Raw genomic sequence first — 21,222 nt, 5'->3', positions numbered from 1 at the left:
CTTCAGGCTTTGCCCCATTCTATCAGCATCCCTTTGTCGGGTTCACTCTTGCCAATTCTTTGCCAATCATACAGTTCTTTCTCTTGTACTCACAATGCAGAATTCATCTCCCTTAACGTTGCCATTACGTGTAGGTCAAAGACTTTCGACTGTACAGGGTTTTTTGCTAGACCTCTGTATGACCGCTTTGACCTTTTCCTTGCGGCTCTCCTAAGGCCTTCTGGTTTCCGTAGTTTCAACAAATGCGGGATCAACCAGAGTCTCTCGAGTGTGCAACCAAGTGGTGCCGGTCCCCTCTGCAGCTGGTTTTCCCTTAAGGTTAACAGTTCTTTGAAGCTTTCTTTCTTTGCGACTTTCGTTCAGCACAGTTTCGTTTCTCAACGGTTCTCCCCTCAACACATCGCCTGTGATGAACCGCTTAGCTTTTCTCGTATCTGGAGTCATGGACGGTAGCAGGCGTCTCTCTCTCTCTCTCTCTCTGTCCTGCTTATCAGCATAGGTATGCTCTGTGTACTGTTGACATCTGATGCAACACACGCTGGCTATTGTTCGCTGTCTTATGGTTCCTTCCACTGAGGCTTCGCGGGTCTGGGTCTGAAATGACAAGATTGCTTCTCTCCTTGTCACCCTTTCAATTCTAGCCATCTTTCGCCTCCTCCTGAACTGCTGTGCTGGGATAGCTTGTTCGTCGGGCAGTCTGCCTTGCTTGTAGTGTGCTCTCGTGCTACACCTTTTATCCCTGTGGGGAAGGGAAAGGGCAGTCAGGTGTGTGTGTGATTGTGGTCATTTGCCTGACTTTGCCTGACCCTTGGGTTGGGACATGTTAGGTAAACGGATTTAGTGTTGGTCCATTGTCTTTCGTGTCGGGAGAAAGTGTTTGTGTCGGAAAATGGGTGGGGGTAGATTTTCTGGGTATTCTGTGTGGAAGGATGGGGAGAAGGTGTTATAAGGAGGGGAAATTATATTCTTCTTCCTAGGGGGGTAGGTCAACTCGGAAGGGTAAGTTTGGTAGGGTTTGTGAAATTAATGGGGAGGCTTATGGGAACAGTAGTGTTTTGTCAATGCTGACTGGAAGTTTAGAAAATATTAACCAGAGGGACATGGAAAAGAAGGACTGGGAGTAATCAGCTAGGGCACAGAAACACAGGGATTCTGGAAGAGATAATTTCTGGGTGTAACAGGGTTTGGGATCCTAGGAGATTGGTTATACACTGAGGGGGCGTTGGATCTGGGCAAGAGAGATTCATTGGGAGGAATGGAGGGAGATGTAGTACAGCCTACAAAGGCCTCGGCGATCTCGTCCTCTCCTTCTTCTCCGGTATAATACTGCGTCTCACCTGGGGTATTTTCCCAAGCACAACCCTGGGCACCCCCATCCAGGATATCCTCTCTCGCTCCTCCACCCCTAGGGTTGCAATCTGAGGTCGTTAGCCCTTCCCAGGCCACCTGAATAAGGGATTCTCAAGGTTTGTCTGGGAGAATATCCACCGGTTTCTCACAGTGCCCAGTATCTTCAGGCCTTCTATTTTCTGAGGTTTCTTGGCCTTATGCCATCCTGCATTTTTCTGGTGCCAGAGCCTTGTCTGAGAATGAGATCCCTGCAATGGGCTCTCAGGACTCAGTGGTCCCAATTTTTTGGGGAATATGTCAGATCTTCTGCAAGTTCCGACCAGAGTGGCTCAAGATTTTCTATGGTGGGCTTGCAAGGATAATATTCTCAAGGGAGAATCTTTTTGGCAACCATGGCCGAAGATAACAGTAGTGACGGACACCTCACTCACGGCGTGGGGAGCCCACACCAACGATATGACAATCCGATCGTTGGTCTCCATCGGAGTCCAAACTACACATCAATCTTTTGGAGCGGAGGGCTATCAGACTAGTGCAGAAAGCCTTCCTGACGTCTGTACGGAGAAAGAATGTCCTGATAATGACGGACAACACAGTGACCATGTGCTACCTCAACAAGAGAGGAGGCATAGGGTCACTACCACTGTGAAGAGAGGCAATGCAGCTCTGGAACCCTTTGGTAAACCCCTCCAGTGGATCTGTTCGCGACCAATGGCAGCCGAAAGTGCGAGCTGTTCTGCTCCAGGGAATACCCCCAGGGTAAACTGGATCATAGGAGGGCTCTCAGTTTTTATATCTCGTGAATGTCAAACATTCAACAGGACGACCAATTATTTATCGGATGCACATGTCATAAATTGGGTTTAGCAATAACAAAGCAGACACTATCCAATTGGATTATTCTGGCTATCCAAGAATACTATAGATTGACTGGTAAAGATCCTCCAGAGGGTCTAAGAGCCCACTCAACTAGGGGCATGGCTACTTCTTCCATTCTTCAGAGAGGAGTACCAATTAAAGACATTTGTGCAGCAGCCACTTGGTCTACCATACACACTTTTGTAAAACATTACTCCCTGGACACTTCTTCTATTCAAGAGGGAGCTTTTGGGAAAGCTGTCTTGCACTCTGTCTATGATAACTGCTAAGGACATATCTACATTCTTTTCCCACCTCCAAGACTGTTACTGCTTTGGGAGGCTCTTAAAAGATGAGGAATATGTGGGAGGCCACAATCCATTTGAAGAACAAGTTACTTACCCCTGGTAACGTTCTTTCCATTGGATGTTCCTCGCACGTATTCCTCATAGTCCCTCCCAACCTACCCATTTGCAGAATTTACATGTTTTACAATCTACGCTCTCTGAGAGTCTTCTAAGCTCTAAGTAGGTTACTAATAATTCCCCTAAACATGGAAAAACAGAACTGAAGCCAACGGGTGCTGCACGTGCTACACATACTGCAGATGACTTTGACGGTCCGGCGGAGGCCCTTGAGGGACATCGAGTCATCGACGCTACCGCACAGCGCCCCCTGTCAAGAATTTTTTTTTCCGAAGCAGCTGAAGCTGGAAAGATATTTATCAAAAGACAAGGAATATGTGGGAGGAACATACAATCGAAATAAAGTTACCAGCGGTATGTAACATGTTCTTCTTTACCTGCCCCCTGTCCTCCATAGGATCACATTGGGAACAAGTCCCTTTGTCTCCTTTCTACCCTCACATTTGGTCATTGGACCTGGGGCAGCTATACTGCCCTGCGTTAGCCTTGGGTCTGGAAGAAAGTAGAAAACGTACTTATCCTTGGGTAAATTGTTATTGTACTTTTATTTAGCTTGAAACAAATCATCACCACAAGCCCATTGCATCCTTTTCAAAGAAGACTAATTAACTGTGAAAAACATTATGTAGGACCCTGTGACTTATGGGAAACAAGGCCCCATTCATCTTGGGGTTTGGACTTCTAAGGTTTGGATATATTAATATTAAAAGTATTTGTATCACGCGCCGTCACTACCGGAGTGGTCCCCAGGTGCTCTGGCGGATCTGGAAAGGAGTGTGTGAAAAGAGGGAGTCTGGGGGGGGGGTTAGTAGGGTGTTGTGGGAATAGGAAAGTGAGAGATATGATGTCCTGTTGGCAGCTTCAGTTTGGTTTGCACCGTTCGCTGAGCTTATGATATGATAAGATATTATATGGCATTTATAATGCGCCTATACACCAGTGTTTAAAGGTGTGACGTGGCGTGGGGGCAGAGGGAAGGCTGAGACAATGATCTTACTAGGCCAGGTGACATTGAGATTGTGCAAGTGCAGGGGAGAGGGAGAGAAGTGCAGGGGGGGGGGCAGAGCAGTACTTAGGATAAACAGTAAAATAAATAAAGCCTCTAATAAATCAAAAAAAGTGCAGCCAGCTGGTGGCAAGTGCAAGGGTAAGTGCAGACATTAGGTGTCAAGTACTGGGGGCGCTGTAGGGGTACAAAACAATCCCTGAGTGGCAGAAGTCCCAGGGGGGGGGGACAGTGCAGGTGTGTAACTGGCGGGGAGGGGACCTGGGCCCGAGATCAGAGGTTAGCCAGGTAACCAGTTTCAGGTTCAGCCAGGAGATCAGCAGGGGAGAGGAGGCGAGAAATCAGAACCAAAGAGGAAGGTCTTGAGGTGCTTCCGGAACCGGAGATGGTTCTCCTCAAGTTTCAGAGAGGCAAGGAGGCTGTTCCAGAGGGAGGCCCCAGCAGAAGAAAGAGATCTACCACCAACTTGTTGCTTGAAGAAGCGACTGACCCTGATGGAGTTGGAGGCGCATGAGCGAAGAGCTCCAGAGGGAAGATATTTAGGAAGAAAGAGTTGAAGGGATTGAGGCCCCACGCCCCAGAAGGCCTTGTGGACGATGCAGAGGGTTTTGAACTTAATTCTTGCTGCCACTGGGAGCCATTGCAGAGATTTCAATCCTGGAGAGATACAATCCCTGGGCTTGAGGCCAAGAACAAGTCTCGCAGTCCTGTTTTGGATTAGTTGCAGAGGGCGGAGAGTAGAGGCAGGCAGATTTAGAAAGAGGCTGTTGCAGTAGTCCAGCCCAGAGAGAACCAGATCTCTGGAGACAGTGAGATTCTGGGGGAAGGAGAGGAAAGGAAGAATACCTCTGAGGAGGTGCAGCTAGTAGTGTGACTTCCTGGAGACGTCAGAGATGTGAGGAGAGAAGGAGTGTATGGAGTCAAAGATTACCCTGAGGTTTTTAGCCTCACAAGTGGTAGCAGGGAGAGGGCCAAGAGAGGTCGACCAGAGAGTGACAGGAAAGGAGATAGCAGGTGTGCTGGTGAGGAGAATCTCGGTCTTACTGGCATTAAGGCAGAGATCATTGCCGGCACACCACTCCTGGATAGCAGACAGACAGACAGTGAGAGATGAGTGGAGGTGGCGGAAGGGAGCCTGAAAATGAGTCGAGTATCATCTGCATAGCACAGAAAGTTGGGACAGAGAGCAGCAATGCGGTGGCCAAGAAGTGCCAGGTATTGGGTGAACAGCCAGGGAGAGAGTTTAGACCCCTGGGGAACACAAGTAGAGATAGAGATAGAGATAGAGGAGAGGAAGGACCTAATTTGGACCTGGGAGGGTTGATCAAAGAGGAAAGTCAGCCAAGCCAGGGCCTGATCGGTGATACCCAGGTTATCACAGAGACAGTTGAGCAGGATGGCATGGTTGACCATGTCAAGGGCAGAAGAGAGATCAAGTAAGATGAGGACACAGGGGGTGTTGAAATCTAGTTTGGATAGCAGGTCTTCATGGATGTTCAGGAGAGCAGTTTCCGTGCTGCTGGCAGCTCTGAAGCCAGACTGATGGCCATGGAGACAACCAACATAGTCAGTGTGTCGATTAAATTGGGGGATCGCCAGCTTTTCCAGGAGTTTGCCCAGGAAAGGAGTGATGGAGATTGGGCGATAGTCGGGCAGGAAGGGTCGGTAGAGGGTTTCTTGAGAAGGGAGTGCTTCAGGGGGTTGGGAAGACTCCATTGGTGAAGGAGTGGTTGCAGAAGGCAGGTGTCAATGTGGTCCTTGATGGTTTTGGAGGAACAGGGGTGAACCTGTTTTGACAAGACTTTCATAGATCGGCCTTGTCTAGAAACCTTGTCTGGGGAGATCAGGGTGAAGGCAGAGGAGAGGAGTAAGGAGAGGTGGCCGAAGAAGGGCCAGGGGAACAGCAGGGAGTAGAGGGAGTAGAGGGAGGAGGGGGAGAGGAAGAGAGAGAGAGGACAGGATGTCCTGAGCTTTGGAGATGAAATGAGAAGCCAGGGCCGTGCAGAGGCCCTGGGAGGGAACAGGAAAGGTAGAGACTGCAGCAGGATTGGGCAGCTCCTTGATGCTACAGAGATGCAGGCTTGGATGTGGGCTCTCTTCCTGGTGCAGACAGAGAGTCGTATTGCCTTTGGAGCAGGTGGCAGGCCAGTTTGTCAGAGGGTGTACCGGAAACACGCCTTTTCCTCTCAACCACTATGCAACTGCGTTTAAGGACGAGGTCTGCGTCGTTCCACGATTTACACTTTGCTTTGGGCTTCAAGCGGACCCTCGTGACAGGGGCAAGAACATCGAGAGTATCATATATAGCAGAGTGGAGCATGGAAAGAGCTGTGTCAGGGTGTGAGTCAGCCAAGCGGGAAAGGGACGAGGAGAAAGTGGCACCGAAAGCCTCAACTGACACACGCTTATGTACGGTTTCCGGTTCAGTGCAATGTCCCATGTGCTGTTGTTCGGGTTATGTGTTGTTAGTCTGTTATTGCAGTGTGGTGATGTGCTTGCGGATTGCTGTGCAGAGGTGTGGTTGTGAGTTTCTGTATGGGAACTGTATGTGAAAGGTTAAGGTTTTAGAGCTGGATTAGCGGGTTTTCCTTACCTCTTTGTCTTTGCGTTTCTGTGCTCAGCATCTATGAATGTCTTGTGTGTTTGGTATTGTAGTTTGTCTGCCTAGTTGGTAGGAGTGGCAGTTTTCCTCTGTGTTACTCTAGTGGTATGTCTACCTGGCTGATGCAGGCGTGTTCCCTGCCCTGGGTTGGCAATGTTTGGGTTAGGGGTTTCTGGTCACTCCCTGCCCGTCCTTTGGGGGTTCTGACCTACCTGAGTTTCCTCTGTGGGCTAACTGTATATGGACATGGGTTGTTGGGGTGTCCTCACCCGTCCTCTGGTTGGGGAGGTTAAGTCAGGATCATGGGCTAATCCTTTGAATTCTTGTTTTCGTTTGGTGCATATTTCCTAGTCGTTTCCTTCTGGTTCTGGTGCAAAGAACTAGGTTTTGAGTAGTTTCCTTAATTCCAAATGACCCGTTGTGTTGTGAATGTTGTTTTTTGGTAGTTTATTCCATGTCATTGCTGCTAGGTGAGCGAATGATGCTCCTCCGAATTTTATTCTATTCTATAGTTTTGACTCTAAGCGAATGTTGTTGCTTGATATCAGTGGTCTTGTCGGATGGTAAATGGTCATTTTCTCCTTTAAGAACTCTGCTCCCTGGCCCTGGATTGTTGTATGCATACTGCTCTTTGTTTTGAACTTTATTTGCAGTTTTTTTGATAGACAGTGTAGCAATTTCAGCGCTGGGCTAATGTGTTCTCTTTGTGGTAGTTTGAGCAGGAGTTTGGCCACAGCATTTTGGATGCGGTGAAGTTTCTTTAATAGTCTTTCTGGCATTCCGAAGTATAGGCTGTTGGCTTAGTCTACTCTGGACATGACGAGTGCGATGATGGTGAGTGTTTTGTGGGAGAAAGATAGGAACGGTCGGATCCTTTTCACCGCGTGTCAGAGGAAGAAACAATTCTTGATTATGGCGTCTACTTGTGGTTCGAGTGTTGGAACTAGGAACAGCACCGACTCTATCAACGATAGTTCGTTGTTCATCAAGACTTCCAGGTTATTTACTGTCAGCCATTTGATGTAGTGATTGTTTTCCCCGCTTTTGTATATGATCATTATTTCTGGTTTGCCCAGCTTGTGTTTAAGGGTGTTTGTGTTCATCCAGCCGTAGAATTCTTGTAGGCAATCTTCCAGCATTGTCTTTCCTTCCTGTGTATCTTGTATTTTGTAGACAATCTCTGTATCGTCAGCGTAGTTGTAGCATGCAAGGCTGTGTTTTTTGATGTACTTAGTGATTAGTGGCGCCAGGTATATGTTGAAGAGCAATGGGGATAGGGAGGATCCTTGTGATACTCCATAGGTGGATTCTCTTGGAGTTGATTTGAAAGGTTTGATCCATACAGTTTCTGTTCTGTTTGTTAGGAAGGATTTAATCCAAAGTAGGGCTTGGTCAATAATTGCTATTTCTTCCACTCTCCCGATAAGGATGTCATGGTTGACTGTGTCCAATTCTGCTGCGAGATCCAGAAGTATTAGAGCTGTAATTTTGTCTGAATCTGTATTAGCCTTTAGATCGTCCCAGAATGAGAGCAGTGCTCTTTCTGTTTATCTCATTTGTCTGAAGCCTACTTGTTCATGATCCAGAATTAGGTGTACTTCTTTGAATTCTTGTGTTATTCTATAGATGTTTCGAGTAGTTTTGCTGGGTACGGGATGTTTGAAACAGGCCTGTAATTGGAGAGATCCTCCACATTTCCTGCTGTGTCCTTGAGGAGCGGCTTGATGTATCCTGATTTGAATGATCTTGGTACTTTCCCTGTTGAAAGTGATTTGTTGAAAAGGTTTCTGTTTGTTTATGTTTGTTTATTTATTTATATTACGCGCCAGACCCAAAGGTATAAGGGCACAGGAGCAGCAAGGTTATTCTCAGTTTAGTACAGTGTTGTACAATAGTTACAGTGTGCACAAAGATACGTATTTACAGTGTGTACATGGTTAGAGCATTTGCGACAGATGCAGTGATAAACAGTTTACGAATGTGCATATTTACATAGTATACATAGGGTAGGCAAGGTGAGTTATTGGTCGTTGTCCTTTATTCACTGAAAGTAGTTGCGTGTAAAGTGGGGGTAGGTTTGAGGTGTCCTTAAGGAAGGTGGCAGGGAGTTCCAGTGTTGGGCTGCTTTCACCTGGAAGCTGTTACCGCCCGTTTTGGTTCGTTTGAACCTGGGAACTGAGAGCAAGTTGGCATTGGCGGTTCTGGTGGGTCGGTTTCATTAGTGTTCCATAGGTGCTCCTTGTGTGAGGATTGGTTTGTGTATATCTGGGAGGCAGGGATCCATGGAGGATACAGCTTGGAAGTGGTCTGCAAGGTCGTTGCATAATTTTAGTGACGGTGTTGGTGTGTTGTTGCAGCCAGATCGTTTTTTTTCCTCCATTCTAGTTAGAGATTTTAGTTTTTTCTTTTCATGGCGCTGAGTAGCGGGGTAAACCATTTTGCTGTTCCTCTTTTGCGCGATGGGGTGAAAGGTTTTCCTTGGAGATCTTGTCTATTCTTTTGGTGATCCATTTGTGAAGTAGTTCTGTTTTTCTGTCAAGGTCAACTTCATCCAGAGCCGTTGCCGCTGGTTTGTTCATTTCAAGTAGTTCTAGTAGTTTGCTATTTTTGATGATCCTCCAGTTTCTTTTCATGATAGTCGGCAGTTTGTCGGGTTGTTTGGTTGTTGATGTGGCTAGCTGGATTACTGATGAGGCGGTCGCATCAGACGATCTGTATTGGTGGCGCCGTGGTTATGGGCTTTTTGTTGGCAAATATTGCGTCTAGTGTATGTCGCGCCGCGTGAGTTGCTCTGTTGACTAGCTGAAGTAGTTTCATTGTCTTCAGTTGTTTGGCTCGTGATTTTTGTGAGTTAAACCAGATGTTGTAATCTCCAAGGTTTATCAGGTGTTCCTGGTCTATGGCTAGGTTGGTGATGGCTTCAGTGAAGGCGTCCATGAAGGTTGCATCGTATGTCGGTGGTCTGTATACCAGGAGGAATTTGAGGTTTGTTTTTTGGTTTGCTGTTAGATGATGGATTAAGGATGCACAGTTAGCATACAAGGAACACCTGAACATTGAAACTGAAGAACCACTAACCATTGATATCGCCAGTCCTCCTTCTCTTTTGTTTTTCCTGTTTTCTTGTGTGCACTTGATGTTCTCTGGGAGGCAGTTATGGAGTGTCATTTTGTAGTTGTCGTCTAGCCATGTCTCGATTATGAATAACATGTCAATACCTCTGTCGCACAAGAGGTCGCAAATTTCTTTGGCATGCTTGGACATTGATCTAGCGTTCACTAGGCTGCAATGGATCTTTTTTGATGTGGTTAGGTTGTTTTTTTATCTTTTTTTGTCTTGTGGTTGTTTAGTTGGAAGCTTCCTTGTTGTTGTAGATTGGTTGGTGATCTGTGGAGCCTGCTTCATCGTTAAGGAGATTTGTTAGGTTTATGGTTGGGTTGATGAATTTTTCTGCTTCATCGTCTTGTATGTTTTGATGGGGTTGCTGGCAGTGTTGTGTTTTTGTGATGTACCGGAATGAGGACTGGATTCGTATGTGTCTCTTCTGGGGTCCTCTTCTTCTTTTTCTTCTTTATTTAATCTTTTTTTTTTTTGGTGTTCCAGTTGGTTGTCAGCGTGTCTGGACTCTGTGGCGTTGGAGTGTTGAGGTGTTCTGGTTGTTGCGAGGTACGGTGTAAGATATAGTGATTTTTCTCTTCTCACAATGTTTGTTCTGTTGGCTGTAGTGTTTGTTGGGCTTGCGTTCTGTATTAATGGTGCTTTCTACTGGAGGAAGTTGAAGGTGTGGATCTGTTCGGTTTGTTCCTTGTTCCGATTCTCTTTGGCGGCGTCAAACTCTGCGTCGGGGCATTTTGTGTTCCGTGGTAATAGGATGGTAGTGTATTGCGGTTACAAGGGTGGTAGCCTGCCTGTAGGGTCTTGTGTGGTTTGGTTGGTTTAGACTCTTATCCTCTTGCGATGCGACAGCTGGTTGCCCTCTATGGGTGGTTGTCCAATTAGTGGTTATGTTCTGATGTTCCTTTATCTATGGATGGTTTGTCTTAGCAGGGCTCTGGCCGGGTACTATGCGTTGGAGGAGGGCAGCGCAATTGGATATGGGAGGTGGATGAAGGGTTCCTAGATAACTTGCGCAGTGACCTGGCTGTCATTACTTGCTTTCAGTGGTTGATGGGAGTTTCTGGGCGCAGGGTGGATCTAGGATTCGCAGATGGCTGGCAATGGGCAAACACACCTAGATTTCAGACTCCTAGTAGTGTGAGAAAGGCCTAGGTTTCACTAAGTGGCAGTCAATGAGAAAACATACCTAGATTTGAGACTCCTAAAAATGGGAGAACGGCCCAGGTTTTACAGAATGGCAGTTAATTGAGAAAACACACCTAGACTTGGGACTCAATGAAAAGCACACCTAGGTTTGAATATCCTGGATAGTGGAAAAAAGGCCTAGGTTTCTAAATATAGCAGTCAATAACAGAACAAACACCAGGATTTGCCTTTCAGATGGATGTCTAGCCTGCACCTGCGGGTGGACTGGAGCGCTGTGCTATGTGTAGTGGAAAAGTTGTGTTCATGTTGAGAAATAATTAAAGATTGTAAACAGGTTTGAGTGGTGGGATCGTTAAGTGACGAACAGGGATGGCTGTCCCCTCTGTTTGTACCTTGCCTACCTTGTCAATTGCTGCTGGTTGACAGCTGCCTGCTTCCCCTGTTGACACCTGCAGACACCATCTGAAGCTGCTTCTGCCGGAGCTGGCCTTTGCCTCAGGGTCCTTTGCCGAGGAGGCTGCAAGGGGCAAGGGGCTATCGTAGCACAATGGGTGTTATCAGTGCCAGGGGGTGAGATTACGCCTTGGCAACCACAGTAATGGCTCGGGAGGGAGGGGGGTAGAAATGGCTGCCAGGAACAGAGGCATACAGACACCTGAATGTTCCAGCAAATTGCAAGGGGGAGGGTGGGGACAGGAATTAAGACAGAAACAAAGGACTACACTCCTGGGACTGCACACTCTAGATGCAGACAAGCTCAGAAAACGGGGTGGGAGTCCACTAAAACACAAGATAAACCCCACAGAATACCACAAATTAGTCAAAAAACCATTGCAAAAAACATACAAATGTCTCCACAAGAGCACATGAAACAAGCTGCAAATGGAGTGAAATCAATATACAACTGCTCACTGAGCATCAACCAGCCCCTAAGACTGCTCTTCAAGTGGTTTGCTTGCAGGATGCTTCGAGATTACAGTCAGGAATCATGTTATTGCATCTACCTTACTTACCTGGGTGTTGGATAAAGTAATTTGATGATGCTTATTAAGTGAACCTAATGGTGATTTATATATTTGCACTACAGAGTATTGTGTGATAGTACTACCTTCTAGTGCCATTTATCAGTGTGTCCTAAAGGCCTAGATAAATAACTCGCTTTGTAAAATTATCTTAATTGAATTAGTGTACTTTACCGTGTGGACTCATTGAAGGCCCCTGACCTCATTCTCACTCTCCTGAGACTAAGTCTTGACTGCTCTCCAGCCCACCTTGATTGGGTTTCGGCTAAACTCTTGAGTTCCCTGTTCACCATAACTATGGTGGCATCCTAAAATCTGTTAAGATGGATTTCTAGAATCTGGCCTGATAGACAATCATCCTCTGCATTGCCCAATTTTACGATCTGGCTGTGAACCATGTGCCTGGTGCGCTTGGGGCTCATTCCACTAGAGGCTTTGTTGCTACCTGCTCTGTAGACAGTTGCTCCTGCCTTGGACAACTGTGAAGCATATGTGTGGGCTGTGTTGCATACGTTCATGAAACATTACTGCTCGGATTTCCTGTTGGGGCAGGAGACTTGCTTTGGCAAAGGGATCCTCCAGAGTTTCCTGTTGTCGGTTGTGATTTCTTGCTATTGTCTGTCCTACCAGCTCTTGTACTGCAGTGGGAGTCTATCTAAGATGAGGAATCTGGGTGAGGAACAAGTTACTTGCCACTCAGTAATGTACGTTCTGGTGTATGTTCCTCCCACAGAATCCTAAACCCCTTCCTAACCTGCCCCTTTTGGCGAAAAGCTTGTATACTTCTTATGTTATGGAGTTCCTCAACGACTGAGTACTCTGGGAAAATGGCAGAACTGAGGTCATGGAGCATGGGAGCTCCATATATAATGGGCCAGACACCATGTCCATGTAGGGGCACGGATTGGCACTGTGCAGAACTGCACTGTACCCGCTCTGGTGGTGAAAACATTTCCAATGTCAGCCTGTGATGGATATAGAATATTATAGATGAGCAATCTGTTGGAGGAGCATCGTAATTTGTTAATTCACAGGCGGATTATTAATAGCATAGGGACATGCCCTGAAATGGCCCATAAGCAAGTGGCAGAAGGGTTAATGTGCTCACTCTGTCAGAATTCAAGCTGCAACTTCTGCCCTGCAAAGAGGAGCCCCCATTTGAGGCATATGTTGGTACCACAACAATTTTTGGTGGTATGACTTGTCAAACTAGTTCCAACCACCATCCTGTTGATGGTGCAAACTGGTGGCTGAAGAAACCGTTTGTGGACCAGATTGCGCCCAAGGTGTATTTAATTAGATGAGAATCTGTGGGAGTAATAACCATATCTATCATATAGAACATTATCACAGGTAAGTAATTTGCCAAATCTTCTGTTATGTAATGGCCCCATTACCCTGCTACCCTAGAATTGTGTAAGACATACTTGAAGTTAAAGGCGCACTGAAGGATAGTCATCCGTATCTATGTGTTTCTCTTTTAGGTTTTGCACTGCTGTAGTTTCTTACACGCTCTGCAAATTTCCCTTGCTCTCACAAGATGACGTGTCCAGTTATATTCCTCCAGTGTTGATAAAGAAGGTGAAGTACTTTTTAACAGAATCATATATTTCCTGATTGAACTCACAATATTTTAAATACCCACAAATGTAAATCCATTCATAATCTACAGCATAATGCCACCCGAACCCTGTGGCTTCAACACAGAGCTAGTTCTCTGGCTACACTGAAAGCTCTTTAGCCCGTGTGTATTCTGCGCTGTCACTATTTGTACCTTGTTTTCAAATATTAAGGTTAAGATCTAATGTAACATCTGCAATAAACATAACAAAACAAAATGTATATTCATCCAACATTGTTGGTACCTTACCCTCTATTTTTGGATTGGTGTTTGTGTGAATGTGTATATGTTTTAATAGTGTTTTGGTTGTACATTGCTATTTTATATTGGCTTGTTTGCTTGGTAGACTGAATGTTTGGTGTGAAAAGAGGTACGAAGATGGTAGTAAGATTATATGTTGATTTGAGCTAGTGATTTTAGTAATTGTGGGTGTATATGTTTTTTTAAAAAATTATTTATTATTTTGAATTGTTTTCAAGCAAACCTTGCACTTAGCAAAATCTCTTATTATGAACACCATCATTAGACTTAAAATATACCATAAATATGCATTTATACAGACCAACAACAAATGGAGGCTGAGACCTGAGCCCGTTGGAAGCGGCCTTACCTTCCTAGCACAGTGTGGCTTGATGGCATTGGGTCCTTTCCTCTACTGGACCCGGGCTATCACAGAGTCTGATGCAGGCGTGACTGAGACCATCAAACCCCTCTAAATCCTGTAGCTCCCAATTTCATGGTCTGGCCGGCCTGGCAAATTTCTGGCGTAACCTTTTACGGCCCGTTGGACCTGCAAATCTGCCATTTGCCATCTGAAAAGACACAGGCCTCATTACGAGTTGGGCAGTGATGATGGCGGTAATGCCACCAGATGGAATTACAATCAATCTGCTTTATTTCTGCAAAAATTGTCATTTGTATTTGCTTTTATGGCAAACATTTACAATAAAATCAGGTTAAAATCACAGTGTGACATGCAAACGGTACAAGTGATCTTTACGTAAAATACAATACATGAAATCTTTGTGCAGAATTAATTGGATGTGCCCAAGCATATATGAATAAGTATTCCTAAAAAAGACATCCCTACCATACAGTCATCACAGTAACGGGAAGCCGGGCGGCAACCATCTTTAAAAATCCAATCCACTCTGCTTCGGGTGGCACAAGGAAATGGAAGATTCAAACAGTTGTGTGGAATGTGTCACAGGAAAAGTGGAAAGGCAAGATGGTGGAGATGAGGCGAGGTGGAACTGCAGGTTCTGAGCGATGATGTGGTTGCACATGCAGATAAGTTGTATGGCTCCAGACAGCAGGGTACCTCTGTCCAAACAAAAGCAGCCACCTGGCCCAGCATCCAGGACAAGGTTGTGGCAGTGGGTATTGTCCCATGGGACACCGAGGACTGCTGCAAAAGATAGAATGACCTCAAGGCCAGGGTCTGCAGCCTCATTGCCACCCACAGGTGTGAGACTTCTGCCACAAGAGGCGGCACGGCCAAACCACTCATCCTGGCCCGATGGGAGGAAAAGGCCAGCAGTATCCTTCACATTTGAAGGATCAAGGACTGTGCCAATGCCAAAGTGGGATCAAGCGGCCAAAGAGATGCTGATGAGTCTTTAAGTTCCCTCTCCCGTAAGAATGCATTGTGCAAAATGATATGTCCCCCAGCATAGATGGTCCCAGTGGTCAGGGTAATGGGCAACTAATGGCAATACGTACAAAGGTACTGTGACTTCATGCATGTGCAAGGAAAGGTGGTATACTATTGAAATACACATGCACTGTAGGGGAAATGTGCATATGGAGCCATGAGAAGCACCCATGTGTGCTGTGAAAGTCGAAGTTGCAAAGTGACCACCCTGTACCACCACATTAACAAGCCATATTGTCATGCCAACAGGCAAAAAGCCCATGCATGTGCCAAGTTACACCCTCAGCAGACACTACCTTGCATGGGCTGTACCTATTGACCTGCAAACGACCCTGGCATCAGACAAAATGTGTATAGGATGACCAGTCCTCTTGTTGCTTGAGTGTCTCGCTAGCCCACGCACTAGTATGCGTGATGACTGACAGCATGTCATTATGCACCCAGCAGGTTTCACAGTCGTCTTAGGCAAAGACCTCCACAATGGTGGCAACGCACCAACCTCCCCCGTACATGTCAGCCATGGGAAAGGCAGGAGGAAGAGGAGGTGTGAGGCACAAAGGCTGGAGCACAGCAGCATGTTAGCCATGCCAATAGGCAAGAGATCCACAGTCCCCACAAGTGTGCTCAGTGGTCCCTCTACCAGCACTCCACATGCAGCTGCATGTGCGTCACCTAAAGCAACTGCGACTACTAAACCACAGCCGGCCCCTGTGGTGAACCCTGAGGTCTGTGCCACACATGGCAGAACAACTGCACCCACCCATCAGCCCCCTTACTTCCCCTTATCACCTGAGGCAGACAGACTTTCCCATCGCCTGAGTGAACTGGACAGGGATTGATGGCAGTGGTACACCTAATGGAGATGAGACAGCTTTCAGGTCCCCCTACTTCAGCCTTGGCCCTGTCCATAGTCTGGAGGCTTTACAAAAGCATTCACTGCATGCTATCTGGGGGAGGCTGGATGCCATGGAGCGCTGCCAGGCCACCATCGAAAACCTGACAGAGATGTGGGGGTGCTGCTGAGCAGCCTACAAGATCGCCACGGGTTGCTAATCCTCTGTGCCTGCCATCCATCATTATTATTGCTTCCCTGACACTATATGCTTGTTTTAATGACAGCAAGCGTGATCTGTGAGGGGAGATGCCTGAGCAGTTGCAGCGCACGTTTTATGTGGCCCAGAGTACTCTCCTGGCAGAGATATCAGCATTGTAACCATCTCAGAGGCTTCACCTGGAGTGGCATGTGGAGGACCCCGGTGGAGGAGACAGGCTGCAGAGACGATTCGAATGCCTCAGTGCGGGCCTGGCCTCCCTGTGCTGCGGGAGCGAGACCACCAAGCTGAAAGTGGTGTGCGGAGGGGCGCAGACACTGGTGGAAGAGGTGGCGGCTATACTGCACCCTCACTGTTTGCTTGGAGGCCGGGCTCAGACTAGGGAGGTGGCTTTGTGCTGTGTGCTGGCCGACTGGAAGATGAGAGCCTGCAGGGCACTGAAGCACCTGTTGTGCATTAGGAGTGGACAGCACCTGCAGGGCTGCTCCCTGCAGCTCTAGGGTCGTCTCATCCAGTGTGCTTTGAGGCTCCTACCAGGATCAGATACACTTGGTGCTGGCTGTGAGAAACCTGAAGGTGTCTCACTGGCTAGTCCCTGGGGATCTGTCATCCAGGTGCCCAGGACACGGCCATCGCTTTTGCATCCAGTTCCTGGGGTTGGACCAGTGCGTGAGGATTACCTGGATGAGGGGTCTTCGGGGAGTGGAGGTGGGACACTGGAAGGTGAGACGCGGTATCCCCTTCCCTGTAACAACTTTTCCCCATCCTACCAGGTAGGATACCTAGGAACTCAACCCCCTCCCCCTTTCCCTAAATGAACACTTTCGCAAGGACAGCTCACCATGAGTGAAAACAGACTAACACCAGAGCTGTATACCTGACATTTCCCAATGCAAGTGTCAGGCAATTACTGATCATTACACACACCTGACTTCATCACACTTCCCCACACGGATAAAAGGCGGAGCACGAAAGCACACTCTGAGCGAGGCAAAGCACACGAGGAAACAGCAGTTCCAAGATTTAATATGAAGAGAAAGACTGCGAGACCAAAGAGGGTTGAAAGGAGGGATGTACCATTGACCTTTTCAGACCATTACTTTCGCGAACCTTGGAAAGTAAGAAACCTAAGACTGTTAACTAAAGCTGAACAAACCTGCATTATGTGTCAGAGACCGAGTGGTCCAGTGCCACGTGGGTGCTCATTCAAAGGTCTCTGTCAGGTATCCAACTAATTGGCATCTATTGAAAGGGGAATTTTAGATTGAACTGGTCCTGCAACAGGTCAAGCTAAATCCTGTGCACATTCGAAAGTCTTCGATAGTTGAATGCGTGCTACAATTGGTCCGAGCCTGGCAGAGGGAGATTAATTGTGACAGAGAAAGGTATCCGGAGTGAACCGTGAGTCACCCGAGCAAGAATATTCTCTGAAAATTATAAAAGAGGGATCTGAGCCCAGAAGAAGGGGATCCATGAAACTTGACTATGATATAAAAAGGGATCTGAGCCTTACTGAGGTGGATTCAGGGTGAGCCATCCGAACTGAACACTCGAAAGAGGAAAGGAACTTTGTGTTTTTTTGTTCTTGTACATCAGGCCCTCTGAGTCAAGAGACTTTTGAAAGGCAAAGGGACTTGCATCGGAGCAGGCCCTGATGTGATAATGGAACTGTGTCCTTGTGCCGAAGAAGCCAGAGTGTGTGCTTTGCTCGAGTGAACCGCCTTGCCCTGTGCTGAAAATGTGGGGAAGGGACACCAATGGCCTGAACATCCTGATGTATCATTTTGTGAACCCTTCTTTCTTTTTCATGAACATTACTCCTCACTATGTATGTTTAGCGGTAAGGATTGGCAATAGTTTTTTTTAGTATAGGCCCTTTTATTTTGACTAGACTCCACTAGGACTGCATTATTATTATTTGATGGTCATAGCTTGCACCCATCTATAGATGTAGGTTTAGATAGGCATTTATCTCACCTTTGTTAAAGTTCAGTAAACACCCTTGAACTGTGGTCACTTGTGTCCGTCTTACTGTTGATACAATGCCTTCCTTATATGGCCCGCAAGGAAGACTTAAGAAAATGTCCGGTAGGGGCCTGCCAATAGAGACAAAAGAACTGTCCATAGTAACTGGTGGGTCGGGGTAGGCACAGTGGAACAGGGCTGTCTAATCACCCTTTGTGCTAGCCTGAAAACCCAGGCAGCTACACCCCTGCAAGATCTCATCCACTGCTCTCAAGATCACATGTGACAAACGGCAATCGAGCTCCACTGCCTAGAGCCTGTGCACATCAGTAAGAACCCTGAAGAAGTGGATTTATTTTACCTAGTCCTTTTTCAATTTGGCTGTACAGGCGTTGGGTAGAAGTTGTATGGTGCCTCTCAACTGGATCGGTGGGAAACACGTCTTCAGTGCACTGCTGTGATGCTGAAAATGTTTTTGGAGGGACAGAACCTCCTCATCCTTGACCTGCCACTTCTCTGTTGGTGTTTTATGTATGCTTTTCAGCTCAAAAGTCCAGTTTGGACCCCTGGCAGTGCAGCTCTTCATGGTTACCTGAATAGTACCCATGGGAACCCTCAGGGCACCCATGGGTAGGGGTAACCCCTTGTTTCCTAGTGTTTGTTTTTGGGCACCTGTTTGTTGCCCACAGAGCAGGGTATGGACTGGTGGTGGCTGCATGCTGACTTGACAGTGGCTCTGGGCATCCTCAATTTTTGAGATACCCAGGCTCTGCCATAGGAATCAATGGATTGCTATACAAAGGCAAGATGGCCACTGGTGGTCTGTTGTTTTTCTCTGTCTTACCCTCTTGTTTCTCAAAGTCCTGAAAAGCCGTCTGTTCCCTTCCCCTTCCCCTGAATGGCTGTTGGGTGGAGGGACCATATTTTGCTGTGGGGCTGCCTCATGCCTGACTGGCTGGAGCTTTCCCAGGGGCTGCTTGTTGTGGGTACACCCTTGGGGTAGGGCATGCATGAATGGAGTGAGTAGTCAATATGTGTTGTAAGTTTTTTGTTGTAGTTGTGACACAATACCTGAGCCAGCCCTGACTGAATCAGGAATCAATGCAGTGTAGTGCACTGAAAGGCTGGGGAATTGTTTCCAATCCCCATCCTGTGTTATGGGTGTCTGGTTTTGGTTTGAATGAATTGCCTGAATGTCGTGAGCCTGATTGGGTGCTGCCTGCATGAATGCACTTGTGTGTGATTGGCTGGCACAACCTGGCTCAGCCTGAGTGAATGGGGAGTGTTTTGTGTAACGGGAGACCTAACACTCCACCTCCTTGTCAGAAGCTGAAACAAGAAACCTGAAGCAAGAAGCTCAAGTCCTCTTAAGCTTGTATCCTGGGTCCAGCTGGAGGAAGCCGTCTGCGACTTCAACTCTTCACCGAAATCCAAAGGCTGCTTTGCTGACTCCAGGACTGAACAAGAGCGGGCAACTTCTTCCCGTAGCTAAGAGGGAACATCATGCAACTGCTGCAATTCACCCAAAGTGTCCTGGAAGTCAGTCCTGTGTGCCTGCCATCCGGAGAAGGGGTCTGTGGATCCAGAAGAGGAGTGCCTGGACATCTTGAAGCCAAAAAGTCCATCTGTGTTTCCCAGGGTCCAGAGGAGTGTTTGTGACCACTGCAAGCAAAGCTGCTGAGTACCGCAAGGAAGAGGGTGTACCCTGGCATAGTGCTTGCCGACACCCATAGCTGCGACTGTTCCAAATGACTGAAGAATCCTTCAAGGGGCACTGCTGCCTTGACACCTATCCACTTTTCTACGCGAGAGAAGATCCAGGGTCGTTGTCTGCAGAGGAGTGTCCGCCTGTGGGTTTCCTGCCACCAATCCACAAAGAAAGCGTCCTGAGGGCCCTGACTTGATGAGGTCCTGCAGTCCAGTCTAGTGGTCGTGTCCAGGTTGTCAGATGCCATCCTCAGGTCTGTGCTGCGGCTGCAGCATCGATAAACCGAAAGGCGGTGAACTGCCAAACCCGACACCTACTTCAATGACTTTCGGTGTTAACGGGTGCAGTGGCAGACCACCACCGAAGGACTTAACTTCATCCAAGTCTTGTCGAGGTCCACAGCAGAGTTCATCTTCATGGGACATCCACAGCCGGTGTAGCAACTCGACAACGGAGACCACCCCGATAGACCTGCATTTCTCCTTTGCAACATTGCTTGATTCCCTTCTTCTGCTTGACACCAACATCCCAGCGACTCCTTCATCCTCGAGGGGTCTAGTGGAGTAAAGCCAAGAAACTCCACCACTTCGCCTGCCAAGGCACCAAAGGTACTGTGATGAGGAGGAGCATCTTCCATCATCAGGAATCATCCAGGGGTCCCAGATATGTCTTGGATCCTGTTCTCCTCTGGCTTGCCAGGTACTTTGGGGTAGTGAGATCTGTAGAAAGAGAAGCAGACTATTAATGAACATATTTTGACTGGGCTGTAATATACAACATTAAGTACACCTTAACGTTTCCTTACAGGTTGCCCAGGTGGGTGGATCCTCACACAGTATTGCATTTTTGCAATAAAGAAAGCATTATGTCTATGTTTTAATTATTGCCTTCCTTTTTACAGTAATGTTTTATGAAGTTAATAATTGCCTAATAATTGTTATGGTTTTTAATAACTGTCAGCAGTTGGTGCATTACAATTTAATTTAAAGGTAACAGTGGTGCCACATAGAACTGTATATATTAAGTTAAATTACCTGTTTAGATTTCTAGTACAAAGTGAGTCTTATTTATTTGTGTATATATAACTGCCTTTTTATCCTTTAATAAAAGGACTAGGTTATCACCTAACAAAGTGTGTGGACATTCTAATCTGGGGAGCTTGGGGATTCACTCTATCTAAGAACCTGCCTGCATCACTTCCTTTGAGTCTCAGCCTTGGTTGCTCGTCCATAGCTACCCTTAAAAAACCATGGCTGGGGTGCTCTGTGCATCTACCCCAACTGTATACTGGGCAGAAATATAGATAAACCCCTCCAGTCTTTTCAACCCTCGCCATGGTAAAAGTCAGTGGTGCAGCCAAAAAACAAAGTAATATGGACCACGTCCGCATGTCAGGCCAGCAGGCCTTGGCCAGAATAGGACTCGGCCCTGGAGGCAGCACCCAGACCCAGTGAGCAAAATCCAACTGACCTTCAAAGGATCTTGGATAGTATGTAACTGGGCTTTGCCTCGCTTAATGAAAAACTAGTGGGCATAACATCCAACATTATCACCCTGAGCACCAAGATGCAATGTGTAAACAGACGACTGACAGAAGCGGAAAGATGCAATGGCTTTGCTGTGGGAGATCTCCAAGCACTCGAGGTGCAAGTCTCTGGTATGTCTAAGAACTTGAAGCAAACCTTACAAAAATGTG

At 47.0% G+C, this 21,222-nt stretch overlaps 1 protein-coding gene across 6 annotated transcripts in view; it reads left to right on the top strand.

The window, feature by feature from the left end:
- FANCA (FA complementation group A) overlaps window positions 1–21,222 on the top strand; it is a 3,206,914-nt gene that overhangs the window by 1,753,744 nt on the left and 1,431,948 nt on the right. For all 6 annotated transcript variants that reach the window (XM_069646037.1, XM_069646039.1, XM_069646038.1 and 3 more), the window contains one exon: window positions 13,011–13,107. In XM_069646037.1, coding sequence (XP_069502138.1) covers window positions 13,011–13,107 — 97 coding nt within the window. The remainder of the gene's footprint in view (window positions 1–13,010; window positions 13,108–21,222) is intronic.

This window comes from Ambystoma mexicanum, chromosome 2p (genome assembly GCF_040938575.1).
Source record: "Ambystoma mexicanum isolate Mex_15411 chromosome 2p, UKY_AmexF1_1, whole genome shotgun sequence".
NCBI classification, from domain to species: Eukaryota; Metazoa; Chordata; class Amphibia; order Caudata; family Ambystomatidae; genus Ambystoma; species Ambystoma mexicanum.
This window is presented reverse-complemented; position numbering and strand designations above follow the sequence as displayed.